The 14,710-nt window shown below is 38.0% G+C and overlaps 1 protein-coding gene across 1 annotated transcript in view; it reads right to left on the reverse strand.

The window, feature by feature from the left end:
• The window catches only part of GMDS (GDP-mannose 4,6-dehydratase), a gene marked incomplete at its 5' end in the record, with an annotated part of 421,709 nt that overhangs the window by 257,260 nt on the left and 149,739 nt on the right, over nt 1–14,710 (reverse strand). The window contains 2 exons of the mRNA XM_080610674.1: nt 3,773–3,877; nt 4,721–4,913. Of these exons, the coding sequence (XP_080466800.1) occupies nt 3,773–3,877; nt 4,721–4,913 (298 nt within the window). The remainder of the gene's footprint in view (nt 1–3,772; nt 3,878–4,720; nt 4,914–14,710) is intronic.

The following is a 14,710-nucleotide window of genomic DNA, read 5'->3' on the forward strand; positions in this document are numbered from 1 at the left end:
CATGGAGGAAAAAAAAAAAAAAAAAAAAGAAACCACCATTTTGGGAAAGGTTTTTAGATTTTCTTTTGTTTGCTCATTTTTGGAAGCCGAAGCCACCTTGTAGCTTACTACCATAGTACAGAGCATTTTGCTTTTCATCTAATGTCATATTTAGATACTAAGTAAGATTTAGAAATGGAAGATCCCATTATCCTTTGGCATTGCCAGAAATCAGCAAGTGCTTGAACTATACCTGGATAAATTGATGGAAGTAACTGAAGAGAGCAGCTTTAGCAAGGTATTTTCTTGAGACCATTACTGGAAGTATTATGCCAGATCCTCAGCTGGCATAAATCAACATGACCCTATTTACTTCGCTGCAGCTGTGTTGATTTATGTGAGCTGAAAAGCATGTATTGGTCAAAAAGTGACTATTTTGTCTTTCAAAACTATAAAATTGAGAAATGAAAGGTAGTACATATAATATAAAGAAAAAATAGAAAGTGCTACAGAAAGGCTCAAAGTAGATGTATATTTTATTATGATTAGTCTAACATAGCCACTTGTTTTACTCCATGTGAAATTTTAGATAATATTACCTGTTACATATCTATGTATCTCTTGAGTATGGACCCAAGTATTCATGTGATTTAATAATGCTGTACCTTTACTGAACTAAGACGTAAGGTGCAACCAACTTGGAATTTATCACTGGTGTTTTTTGTAAAGTCACTGTGGCTGTCAGAACATGAAACATCAAACTTAAAAGCAGGTTCACACAAAACTGAAGTGCTCAGATTTGAAGTATGGTGTCATATCTCAAGAACTACTCCTGTTACGGTCTTTTTCTTAGAGAGCAAGATAAAAGTGGAAAATCAAACAAACTTCTCAAAGCCAGCACTTCTCTCAAGCCTTGGTAATTTTGAGAAATTGGAAACCTCTCATATTAGACTTAAGCACTCTTTACCCTTATGAACTCTGTCGACATCCCTATTATTGTACAGGCTACACGAGATTAACTATTGGTGCTCCCTTCTGAGTTAAAACTGAGAAGGCTAAGGAGAAGAATTGGTATTCTGAAATAAGAGGTGGATATTCCTAAATTCCTTTGTTAGGGAAGCAGCTCTTGAGATTAGACAGTTCTTACTTTCACTAGGCTTGTATATTGCTGTCCCAGCAGCACAATATCTGAACATTATATGAAGAGAGATCATGAAGCAAACTCTTTACAACTGTCTGTTCGACTCAACCTCAATGACCAGCTGCTAACAGCCACTTGGCAGGCAACTGAAATTCATCATTCTTCACCAAGAGTACTGGTATGACAAATGCAAATACTTCTGTATTTGATCACAGTCCACAACACAGGCTGCCAGGTACCAAAAATGCATTCTGTTCATCCTTATCACTGCCTTAGAGTGTAACACACCTCGCAGGTCCCTGCCTACAGGGAATACTAGGATTTGTCTCTTCACAGTCTTTTCCTATAGATACGTTCACTGTAGGAAGCTTACATGAATTTTCAGAAGTATGATTAACACTTAAGATATGGGGAAAAAATATGCACTATCTGCTGGGACAGATCAACTGCACCTCATCAAGTGGCACTGCCACACACAGCCTTTTGCTCTCTGCTGATTCCCAGGCATTATGTTTCTTGTGGACAAGATGCGCTTAGTATCACCATCAATTGGACATTGCATCTCATCAATTCATTGTAACACTAAAACAACTTGAACAATAGTATGTAATAGTAATATTGGAATTAAATATGTATTGGTTTATTTAAGTATTCCCAATCTTTGAAATCAGTGGGTGGGGGTGGGGGAGAAGGAGGTCAAGCCATAAGGCATTTTAAAACTTTCATGTGGATTACCAGCTCTGCATAGGAATTAGAAATCCCAGTTAAACTCTCTTTTCCTCCCAAAGTACCTTTGCAGCCTTCAGAAACATTACAGAAGTGATGAATGCCTGAATGGCTTTTAGGAAACAACCTCAAAACTACTTTTCTTCCGTTTATTTCTCTGTATAAATTTTCAGAGTTTCTCCCAAAAAAACACCACAAAAATGGCACTGGGCTGTGGTTACAGTTGCTTTCATGGCATGTATGCCTGCTAAGCACCCAGAGCCAACCAAAATCATTTCTAAGACTCATGGCACGAGAGGCTTAAAACTGCACCCAGCACATACACACAACCAAAAGTACAGCCTGAGACTTCAAAGCACAGGCTTGTGTTCTCCATGGGGACATTAAATGTGTTGAAAAGAGACTTCAGATTGGAAGCTCCATTGCAGCAGTGTCAAAGCTGGAACAAATGTGAGAGGGCTCAAAGTAGCAACGAGCACTGAAGTTTTCCTCCTCCAAAATTTCACAAGGCTATAGAGAAGCAGCAGCAATGGTAAATGTGTTCCTGCAGTTTCCATCTCATCGCTCCTTAGTGTTACTAGAAATCATGCCAGGCTACTATTTGTCATTTCATATTCCTTCATTCTTTATGTTGGTCAGAATGTTTTAACTGCACAATGATAATTCAGAGCAATTTGGACATGAGTTTACAGCTCCCCAAGAATATCTCTCTAAAAGAAAGCAAAGTACTAGGGCTTCTAAATGAAACAATCATCTAGTGAATTTGATTCCTTTTTCTAATTTTGAACTTGTACTGTCATCTGCCCCAGTGAAGTGATGTACCAACTTCTACCACCAAGTGTTTGGTGCACCACCTACTGTAAATGCTGCCTAGTCAGTGTACTATGAGGTTTCGCAGCTATGACTCCCAAAGACTGAAATCAATATTTAAATCCTTCTGACACTGACTCCTTTTTCCTTCCCCATCTTTTCCTTTCTTTTTTTTTTCAGCAGAATTGCAATTATGGTCAATTTTATATTTGTCAGTATGATTAGAACTATTATATTTTTTTGACAGACTATAATTTATACAATTGCATTCCTGCAAAACTTGAAGTTATTTTTCATTTAGAAATAGACCACAATATCAGTTTTCTGTGTTAATTTAAAGTTTAATTTTAGAGTGTTATCTAAAGTCACAGTACTTTAAGGGCAGAGGAAAACTGTCATTTTATAAAAGACTTTTAATCAACCATGGACTCTTAATCAAACTAAATAACAGTATTAATTGTTCCTAAAGTACTGCAAGAGGAAAAGGGATGATTAAGTGGAATTTAAGCTGCATTGCTATTAAGGATTAAACAGCCATTTTAAAGCCATGTGTTAAAAGCCATCTTGTCACAAGTTAGGGGCCAGAATTCACAATTTTTTCAAAGTATACCAGGCTGTACTCATTAGCCTTATGAATTTAGAGGGTCTATTATTTCTGCCTCTTAACGTGACATTTATACACAAATAAAAATCTCGAGTACAAGTCACACCTGAAATTGAGTCTGTTATGCAGTTGTCCTCCTAAGTGTTCAGAAAACCTGCCTTTTAAGGTGTAATTTTAACATTTTAGCCATAACTTATTATCAAGAGGAAAAGAAAACTCAGGGATGTTACGATATTGTTGCAGTCTCTTGAGAGCACTGATACACAAACTCAGATACACAAGCATCTTTCCACCATCAGAGGGTTACAAAATGATGGTTGAAAGGGAAAGGTGCTGTTCTGCAGGCTCTGAGACTGCCAGAAGGGCTATATTAAACACTGTGAGCAGGCTACAAATCATGACACCCTCCCTACAGAATTTTGGCAGTTTAAATGAAACCTGTGGATGCATTGTTTCATTTTTCCGGTCAGATGCACACAAAGTTGGGAACAGTTTCACATGGATTTTCTAACCTCTCCTGGGGCTTTCGTGATTGAAGAGGATGCCATTCACAGCAAAGAGATTGTAGGCCTCTCTGAAGTTCACCACAATCCAGTAGGCATAGAGTTTTGCTGCTCCTACAAAAATAATTTTGAAGTGTTACATATATCCACTGTGCTTGTACACAGCTCAGACAGGCATACACATCTCTCTCACACACAAGTCCACATTTCAACAGCCGAATGCATTAGGATTTGATTTATTCCCTACGTGCATCACATTTCATATAGAAAGCAGCATCTGAATGGGAAAATATTCCTATTCTGTGCAGCCCCTGAACTGGTCAGGAAGCACTAGGCATTTTCTCACTGTTTTCTTATGCACACTCAAGCACAGCACTTTTTTCTTTTATGATATAATTAACACAGCCAGAGCGTGTGAAATACGCCACAGTGGTGACCTCTGCTAATAAAAAACAACAATAAAAAAAATTGCTTTGGAGGACTAAAAGCGAAAATCTTGTGCCTTAACACTCAAATTGATTTGAAACTTTATCACCAAAGTCCTCCATGCACATTGCTTTAATAAGTGTTTCAAATTTCATGTGAGTTCATGAAGGAAGATGTGAGCTCCTGGGAGTTTCTCATTTAGGCAACAAAAAATATGAAACCTTATCACTTCAAGGGTATCTCACTACCCTTTGTGACGGAAGACCTGCCCTTCCCCCTGTTTCTACAGCAGCTCCCTACCTCTGAGCTGAATGAACACGGTCTTATGAAGTGAGATGCTAATTTCCAACCCACGGGCAATGGCAGCAAATACTTTTTATATAGTAATTCATAAAGGCATGCCTCTCGACATGTCTAGTCACTTTAGCTCTATCGTCATTCTAATCTCACACCCAAATGACTTCAGCTCTGAGACATGAGCAGGGAGAGTAGACAGACAGACACTACACACACACCGTCAGTGATCCTCACCGTAAGGCGATCTTGGGTAGAAAGGGGTGGTCTCCTTTTGCGGGATTTCTTGCACTTTTCCAAAAAGTTCACTGGTGGAGGCTTGGTAGAACTTCACAGAGTTGATAAGGCCACAGGTCTTAATGGCATCGAGGAGCCGTAAAGTGCCAACCCCATCAACATCAGCAGTATATTCTGCTAGGTCGAAAGAAATCTTGGGGAGAGAAAGAAATAAGGAACCACCAATTTTACTAGGGAACCAGAACATGCTGTGATCATGTGCAACCAAACAAAGTAATACATCACTTGTAACAACACTTTAGTACAGAGTAGATGCTCAGTTTACAAAAGTACCCTCAAAGGATTTCTAAGAATAAACAAGAATTCCATGAATAGCAGAACCAAAAGGCTGGTGTTCCCTGATCTCTCTCTCTCTCAGGATTATTTTCCCATGTGAAGTAAGGGGTAAGCCTTCTCACAGTGGAAGCATTATCAGGCACTGCCTCATTTCCACAGCTGCGAATTTTCACAATATTCACTCGGGCTTAATATCTTTGACACACTTGAATTTGGTTAAAATTGTCAAAAATACATTAAAAAAATAGACAGCACAACAGCACAAACATGTATTAAAAAAACTCACAAACTTGAACAAGGTCCAAAGTTTTGGATTTTAAACACACATCAAAATGGAAAGAAGACTGGAAGTATCTGCTGTCAAATGACACACCACCTAAGGTGTGCAAGAGCTGTGGCTTTTCCACAGAGGTTAGAGGGATGATGAAGTGGGAGAGCAAAGGGTGGAAATATCCAAAAGAAACCTGATATCTTCTCCAGCTGACATATGATAATAAACAGTATGAACTCATGCACGCTGCTGGGCCAAAACTCTTCTTTCTCTCCTTGCTCCAGTAGTTCTCAGTCATCTTTATAAGGAGCTTAATTGTGGCAAAGGCCACAAGAGAATGATTGTGTCTAAGTTTTTGGAGTGTTTCAAAAATATATTAGTTCTATTCCTGACAGTTACAGAAGAAAACAAAAAATTAGAAAAGGAAGCTGAAAATAAGAGATGTGTTGTGTTCATCCTAATCTGTAGGCAGGAGTGAAAAATGCTCGGAAGGGAGTTCACTCTCCCTGTTTGACGGGTACAGGCTGGCTGTTTGGACATGCTGGCAATGCTCTTGGACTCTAAAGGATTTTCTCCCACCAGCGCCCATCCCAGAGACATTTTCCTTCTTCCTTCTACATCCTCTCTCTAATCCAGAGATTTTGCTTATGCCAGTTCTTGGAAAAAAGCTCCCTGTTTATATTGCCAACGTTATAAACAAGTAACAGAATGGACCTTTAAGGCAATCTCCATTGCCACAACCTAAGCAAGAATTAATCTACCTATGTCCTCTCTGGCTTATGACTGACTTTCACGAATGAGACCTAGAGTGAAGGCAACATTACAGTTTGTTAATATGATCTAGGCCAAAGGTTAGTGAGACACTACCAAAGGCAGAGAGTACAAACCCATGATCCCCCCTTCATTAGTCTTCAGTAATAGGGTAACTACCATTACAATAGAGAGTAAATGACCATAGCTGGACAAGCTGAGCTAGAACTGTAAAAAGTAACCTGTCACTTACCAGTTATTTTTTCAGGCTCCCTGCAGATTCAGATAGATAGCTCTGTATTAATTTCTCCTGTTAAGCCACTTCCCTATTCAGCAATCGCTACAGGCTTAAGGCTTATTTACACAGCAGATGACATAAAAATAATAAGATTAATTTGAATTTACACTTTTGGTTAATTTAATACAGGTATGAAATAATCTAAATTGTGTTACTGAGCACCAAAATCAAAAAGGTTCTCCCACAGTTTTTATCTGAAACTGCGAAATGGTATGACTGAAAACAAACTTCACTTTTTTGTTTTTTACTAAAATTAAAAAAAAAAAATAAATCTGACATTTTGGTTAGTTAACCTGGTATGACCCAGCTGAAACTGAGAACTAATCTATTGAGAAATGCTGAGCATTTCTTGTTTTAATTGATAGAACATAGAGATGACAGACAAAGTCTTTCAGCTTCACTCTCAAAGTCTTGCGAAAACATCTTAATAGGTGATGCAAGTCAATAATGCACTAATGAATACAAATTGTATATTTACCATATAGCTAACAGCTTCACATATTTCACAGTAACATCCCACCTCTCTAACTAAAGGCAAAACACTAATCGTAGCAGAACCAGGAATTTACCTATATTAAGGTATTCTTTCCAACAAACAACCTGCTAAAAACATCAACCCAAAATGCAAATTCTTGTTTACATGTTCTACTACAAAGTATATGACACATATAACTAAGGTGGTCTTAAGTCAGAGATCCCAGATTACAAAACCTCCTAACCAGAGCAAGCAATAAGCCTGCAGTAGCAGCACTGGGAACTGCTCTCCTTAGCTGATGCAGAGGCCAGTTTCACAAGAGGTGCTTTCCCCTTTTGCCTTATGAATGACCTCAGTCTTCACCTAGAAAAATCACTCTCTGGGATGTGAGGTAATTGTGCCTCCACACTGGCTGGGTCTGCGTCTCCCTGAGAAAAAAAACACCAGCTCTGTGCCTGTTTGATGGTTTTGTAAAGTGGGCTGTTGATTATGAGGGACAGGGCTCAGACCACTAAACTCATTTCATTTTGGAGTGCAGGTTAGACTAGAATGGCATTCATGAAAATAAAAGATGGTTTTATCCACTGAAACCTCCAACACCAAAAACGCTGGACTGTTAAGACACTCTGTGTAGTGTAGGGGTAGTAACATGGCAAATACAGATCAGTGCACACTGGACTTTAATTTGATTCTAATTCAAAGTTAACAATATAAAAGAGTTTTATAAAATACTGGATTAAGTAGTCACAAATGAAGCAGGGTAGGAAAAGGTGCTGAGTTATCCATTACCACAGTTTTTGCCTCTCCTTCTAAACATCATTTTGTGCAGGACCAGCAGGAAGATCGAAATGAAAAAATAATAACGTAGGGACCTCGTTAAGAGGGATGTGCAAAAGAGACTTGATATGTATGCACAACACACACACACAAAAGGCCATGGTCTGAGCTACAGAAACCAAATACAGAATCATATCCCATAGATGTCACTCATAGAAATAACCTTTGCTGGTGCACTGATCTCAGTGGGACTGCCTGTATGAAGGCTAAAAACAAGTCACTTTCAGGAAGAGTAAACATATATTCAGTGGGGGGAAAAAAAAAAAAAGTTAGGTAATACCTGCAGATGAGAGTTTTCAAACAGCCTAATTTGTGACATCTTAAGTGCCTGAATTAGGAAGATCGTCTCCCTGTACAGCGGTGCGTCGGAGCAGAAAGCCTAACAGAGATGCTTTTGCTCATGCTTTGGAGAAACCATATATACACTAGTTTTTTAATTTAGCTACCTAAGATAGATGCTTCATTTTAACCTCAGAATCCAAAACTATCAGTTACTGTCAACTGCATAAAGCAAGGCATGCAACTAACAACTTTTTTTGAAGACACCACCAGGAGTTTTTGTAATGACTGAAGCAGGGAAAAGAAGCTTCTTTGTCTGGCAGAAACTTTAAGCCTGAAAGTTTTCTCAAAGAGTATTGAGGGCATGGATCCACTACTTCTTTGCCCTCTTTGGACAGACTTTGTGACAAAGGGAAAGCATGACATACCAAAATAGAAACTGTCTACTTGGAACACATTAGCCTGGATGACCTTGGTCCTCCCTTCCCATGTACAATGGAAACACTCTGCTTTTGCGGTTATCATTACCATTATTCTTTATAATCACCAGATTCAATCTCTACAAGAGATTTGAATTTAATAGAGCAATGTTTTAAATATGTTTCCCAACTGATCATTCAAAACCAAGCTTAGCAAGGTCTTTAACAAGATTTAAAAGCTTACTGAAAACTGTTTAAATGAAAACATATGGGTCTTACCCTCCACAAGAACACATTCCTATCATGTCTATGAGTACTATAGACAAGACTGCAGACTTAATAATACTTGCATCTGACCAACAAGTTGTCAACAGTGGTGATATTCTGAAAATTATCAATTTAGCACACACACAGGTTTGGCTTTGTGAGATACTTCATCTCTGTTTTGTCATTTGGAACAATCCAACAGATGGGCTGCAATCATATTAACTGCTAGCTTTCAGGCAAAAATAGCGTGTGCTAGCAGAATATGCTTCAGCGCTCTAACTAAGGAATATAAATAACAATTTGAAGGTTCATCTACTTCTTACAGCCTTCTCAGTTTCAGAAGATGGGATTTCTGGAAAGCTGGTGTTACAAGAGGGAAGCTTATGTGAAGCCCCAGGAGGATATAGGATAACATAAACGTAAATTATTGTTCTTTAACTGTAAAAGCAAAGGTGGCTAACCTAACTATAACATTAAAACAAGCATCTTTGCTTTCTTGAAAAAAATCACCCAAAAAACAACCTAGTGTAGATTCTTTTGATTTATCAGAGTAGAAGATGCATCAGGTCTTTTTAAGCATTAAGAAAGGTTTACACTCAGAAGCAAATCACAAAGCAGAAAAACTGCTCAGAAATGTTTCAAATCTCACAAGTTTCCAGCGGTTACTTTTCTGTATTGTTTAAGATCAGTTCTGTTTGCTTTGAATATTTAGTGTGCCTTCCACTGCCAATAAAAACCACTGGGATCACTTATATCATCTCAGTAAACAAACTGCTCAACCCATAGGAACAGGCATGTAAAGCATAACATTCCAGTTACTAGATCCAATAAAGACTATGGGCCAAGCATTCCTATCAAGTCCTAACACACTGGAAATAAATAAATAAAAACCCCCTATGAATTCTAGGAAATCTTAAGAATTTTGGGGGAGCTGGGCACTGTCAAGGGTAACCTACTAGGAGTATAAAGACATTTTTCTTTGCCCCAACCCTTAACTCATAATGAATGCTTAACTCATTCTCCTCCTCTCACCCAATAAAGGTAATTAAAAGATACCAAAATCCCCCAAACAACTACATCTTTTTCATTATATAGAAAAATAATCAATTCAATATCTCTGAACTGATTATTATTAAGCAACACCATTGATATGTTAAAGACCTATTTGACTTCTTAGCTAAATAGAAAATGACTGAAAAATAATGACTGAAATTCTGGATAGAAGAAATGTGTGTTTTGTAAATTTATCTTCTTTCCTATTTCTTTCCCTGTTCTCTCATTAATAAAGCAGAAAAAAAAAAAATAAAGTGATCTGTATAAAATTAGAGTAATTTGAGAACATGATTATAAACAGAGAATTAGAAAGGAAAAAGTTGCATAAGTGGAAGCAGAAGTCAACAATTTTCCTAAAATTCATGTTAGCCCAAGCTATTCACAATATTGCTGCAGCACAAGAGCTTGGATAACTTGCATTTTGAAGTCATTCACGATGCAGAAGAATAAGCTGTGCAGCTGATAAAAGATGTGCTTCTCTGCCAGTGTTTACGTTGAGGTCCCGGTGGGTGAGTTCCACTGCAACTCTATTCAAGTCCATGGACCACAGACTGAGTGACTGGAGAGACTTCTTGACATAGTTAAAAGTTTGTTTTTGACATCAGTGGGCTAGTACTTCACTTTCCCCTCTAAGTGTAAAAACACAAACTAAAGCGCAAAAATAAGCTATTTGCTGTTTAGGGATCTTAAATGACTCTTCATGATCTTCATGTTCAAGCAGTCTGCCATAAACCACAACAAACTGCTTTAGGGACCAGCTCAGTCTTCCACAAGTAAGCCCAAAGTAGTTTTCATTACACACAAGCAAGAGGAGCTTGAAAGTAAACCTGTGCGTTGCCCCAAACACGTCTTTGCACCTTCAAAATGAGCAGAAATGAGGGGTGAAGCACAGTTGAGTTCATTCATGGCTCCCCACCATCCATTTCTCCATGTATACTGAGATCTGGGAAACGCATGTCGCGAAAAAAAGGGGTGATATGAAGCAGAAGCATCACAACAGAAGTGTACTTTTCAGTCTGAAAAAATTACTTAGGATAAAAAAAGCAGCAAAGACATATGCCACCTTCCACTACATCCCCAAGCATCAGGCCCTGCAGAATCCAAAAGCAGCTATTATCTTTCAGCTCCACAAGCACTAAAAAATTAATGAACAGCTAAGTTATACTGCTATTGCCCACACAAGGTAAAACCAGAATGTGACTAGTCTGAAGCAGCCTGAAGTCCCCAGCTGTCTTGCAGTTGAACTACCCTGCCGGAGAATCTTTCTTAAGCAGCAGCAGCTTTCTTTGTGCAGCTGAAATACGATTAGGAAAAAGGGCCCCCTAATATACTCCACAGTATGTATTCATATGGCTGCTTCTCATGATTTGGCTTGGGTAAGTTTTTCTTACAACTGTCCTCCTGATTAGTTTCAAGTTCTTGACGAAAAGGGCCTGAAATGCTCTTTAAAGAAAAATAGCTTGGCATTATTAAAAGAGGATTCTTTTTCCCTTCATTTTGGGAAAAATACTAGTTTTTGTGGGGGGGAGGAACTAAAAGAAAAAAAAAATCAACCCAAAACAGTGTATAAGCATGAAGAAATACTCCTTGAGTAACTAAAGTTTTGTATTTGTTAAACCAGTAGGAGTTGATAGCTGGATTCATTATTTGGTATCTTTAAAAAGTGACTCCTCCATGGCAAACTGCAGGTGCTGTTGTAAATCCAGCTCGCAAGGTCATCATGTTCACCTTTGCTTCTAAAGCATCCCATTCGTATATGCCTGAGCAGTTAAGAGGTATAGAAAAGCCACCAGTTGCCTTATATTTTCAAAATATCAAAGCCACAATTCTTAAATTGAAATATCCATGCTCCATTTTAATAAAGCAAAGTCTCGTACATCCTGTACAGTTGCCTTGGCTATTGACTAAAAGGTGTGGGTTTGAAGCAGATCTCCAAATAAAGGTAATTTGTAAACTGTTTAGTCTTCTGTTTATTAACCAGCTAACCTAGCGGATTAAGAGAATTTAAAAGAGCTAATTTAAAGAGTTGCCCAGAGGCAGGTCTGAAGGAAATGGACACAAGTTGAAACATGAAAAATTGCAATTAGATATTAGGAAAAAATAGTTCTCAACATGGGTACTGTAACACTGAATCAGGTTGTGCAGAGAGGCTGTGGCCTTGGAGGTACTCAAAACTCAATCAATCAGACATAGCCCTAAGTCACCTGCTGTAAGTTGCCCCCGCTTTATGGAAAGAGGTGGTCCAAATGGCATTCAGAAATTGCTCCCAAACCAAATTATTGCACAATTTTAAGACAACAGGGGATTACAGCAGTGTTTTTTGATGCTTAGACATGTAGCACCATCCAATGAGTAGAAAGTGGTTGTACAATGTGCACGGTTTTGTAGGACTGTTTTTGTAGAAAATCAGTGATTTTTTTCTACTGGGGGAGTGAAGAGTTGTTCACAGCAACTTTTCAGAGGCACACAGGCCAACTTGCTGTTCATCGTATCTCCTCCACGGAAGAGCTTCAGATAGAGGAATGCTCAGATCTGATAGTAAAAAAATACCACAGTGGAGGAGGAGAAGGAGGGGGGATATCACAGAACATGAGATTCAGTATGGCCATAAACCTTTGTCACAAAAATGTAACCTCCCCATTAGCTTTGCTTATCTTCTTATCCATTTGTTATTAATTTGATGGAACTGGGGAGTTGTCAGGGTTATGTGATGCAAGGGATTTATCTTGCAAAACAATCTCCAACCCACTGTTCAAAGTCTTTAGTTTCAAATTACAGAGATTAGAAAAGAAGCTTTAGAAAAAGAACCGTTGATTCTTTATTCCTTTTCTGCATGATATTGTTCAGAGTTAGTTTGACAATATACATATTTACTCAAGTTTTTAAGCATAATGCATACACAGCAAAGTCAGCATGGCTTTTGTTGCTTCAAATTTTGTAGCTTCAATGGCTAGTGACACTGTGATACCCTAAAAGCTTTCTTACGTGCTGAAGTCCAGCTGTGCCAGAAGCTTTAAATGCTATTTAGTAGAAAGACAAAAAAGGGCAACTCATAGAGTCACTAGAGAACATTCAAAGGGAGATGTAAAAAGATAGCCAATCCATTTTGTTTTATATGTACCAGGGGAATAGAGAGCTATGAATAAAATGCATGCACGGAATGCAGTCACTTTGAAAGACAGCATAATTTTTACTCACTTTCACATATGTAGAAATTAATTTAAAACATACAGGTTATTTAAAATTCTAGCATGACAACCGGTTTATGGTATTATTTTTTCTAACTTCTGATGCCATTTAAAAAACTTTCATCTTTGCTTCCTTGATGCTTTCAGAACATGTAGAAAGATGCTGTGCATAGTGATAAAAACATCATCACAAGAAAAAAGAAAGAAAAAAAAAACCCTCAAAAAACTCAACAAACCTTCACCACCTGTTTGCTTTATGATTTTGATGGACTTTCAATGGATGGCAAGATAGATACTGAACTAAAGCAATAATCTACTATGGCACAGCTTTGTTGACAGTAGTCTCTCCTCTCTTTGCCTTCCTAGCCAAAAAGATTGCAAAAAATGACTTAACGCAGTGGACTCTCCCAAATGTTGATACAGCTCCCACGTTGCCTAGAAGTTAGCATTACCCCAATGTTTTGCAAATTAGTACCTTTCTTGACTGTCGTGTAGGTTGTACTCATGCACAAGGTAAAGTCTCTCCCTGTTTACGGGCCATGCCAGAAGCCTTGCTTTTCCAGCCAGATAGAAATTGTATGTTTTCAGCATTTATTATTTCTCACTTAAGAAGATTACTTCCCAGACTGCAACTTCTCATGCCAAATGCATTGCTTTAGAAAGCTTAGAAGCAGTTCAAACAACTGTGTTTGAGGTAGCCCTGAAGCACCAGAAATGTCCCTCCCTCCATGAGGAAATAAAATAATTTTTCACATATGTTTTTTTTGACAGATTTGAATATGGACTAGGGTCTTTTTTTACTTAAGGGCATTTAAACTGGAAATAAAATGTACTGAAGAAACGCAGAACCTTTGTAGAATAATTTCTCAATTTTTTCAAGTTCAAGTAAGTAAAAATTTAAAACTTGGTATAAAATTAAAATCTTTTTAACCGATTTCTTTTTGTTGTTACTTTTCCCCTCCTGCCCACACATTACCTAGTGAACATTGTCTGACCAGTTCTACAAGTCATATTTGTCATTATTTTGGGTTAGCTTTCTGGGATATATCCACCTAATAACTGATGTAGCACAGCTCATGATAAAAAGATGAGAAAAACCACTGACTGCTGGTAGTCCTATAACTCATTTAATTCATTCTGACCAAGCTGCACACACTCTGAATGAAGCATCTATTAGAGATATGACACACACTTCATAAAAAACCACTTTCTATAACGTTTAACAAAAGCTTTCACCTCTTACTCTAAGGAAATCTGTAAATTTTAGCTTTCTAAAATTAAAAGCATTTTCTCCTCCTCCTAACAAGAATTGCTATCTCCTTCCCTACAGTTAACCAGGGGTTGAAAGAGCTTCCCTACTTCACAAAGATATTGCAAGAAAAAAATTAACTAGATGAATGTGCATGTATTACTTGTTAATGGGACCATAAACCCTATTAGCTGGACTGCCTGTAAATATGCCTGACTTGGCCATTCAATTTGAAAGCTAATGGTGCAGACACAGTCAAGTCGCTGCAAGAAAACAAATTACTATTTCTCTGTGGAGCCGAGGTAACTTTACCTGGACACACTTTTAAACCACAGCAAATGCAAGATAGAGCAACCTTAGTTGTCTCTTACTGTCAGCTACTCTAGAATCAAATCACTTCATTCATCACAGCCTAAGAGTGGACAGGTACCTCAGCTCTGACCACACACACACTGCAGCTTGTTACATTGTGGTGCTTCGGTTGTAGCTGAGCTTTCAAAACAGGTAGGACTTCATGGAGACAGAGGAGAACATGAAGTTTTGACAAAATAAGTAAGTATGTGCATAC

This window comes from Psittacula echo (genome assembly GCF_963264785.1).
Source record: "Psittacula echo genome assembly, chromosome: 2".
Classification (NCBI taxonomy): Eukaryota; Metazoa; Chordata; class Aves; order Psittaciformes; family Psittacidae; genus Psittacula; species Psittacula echo.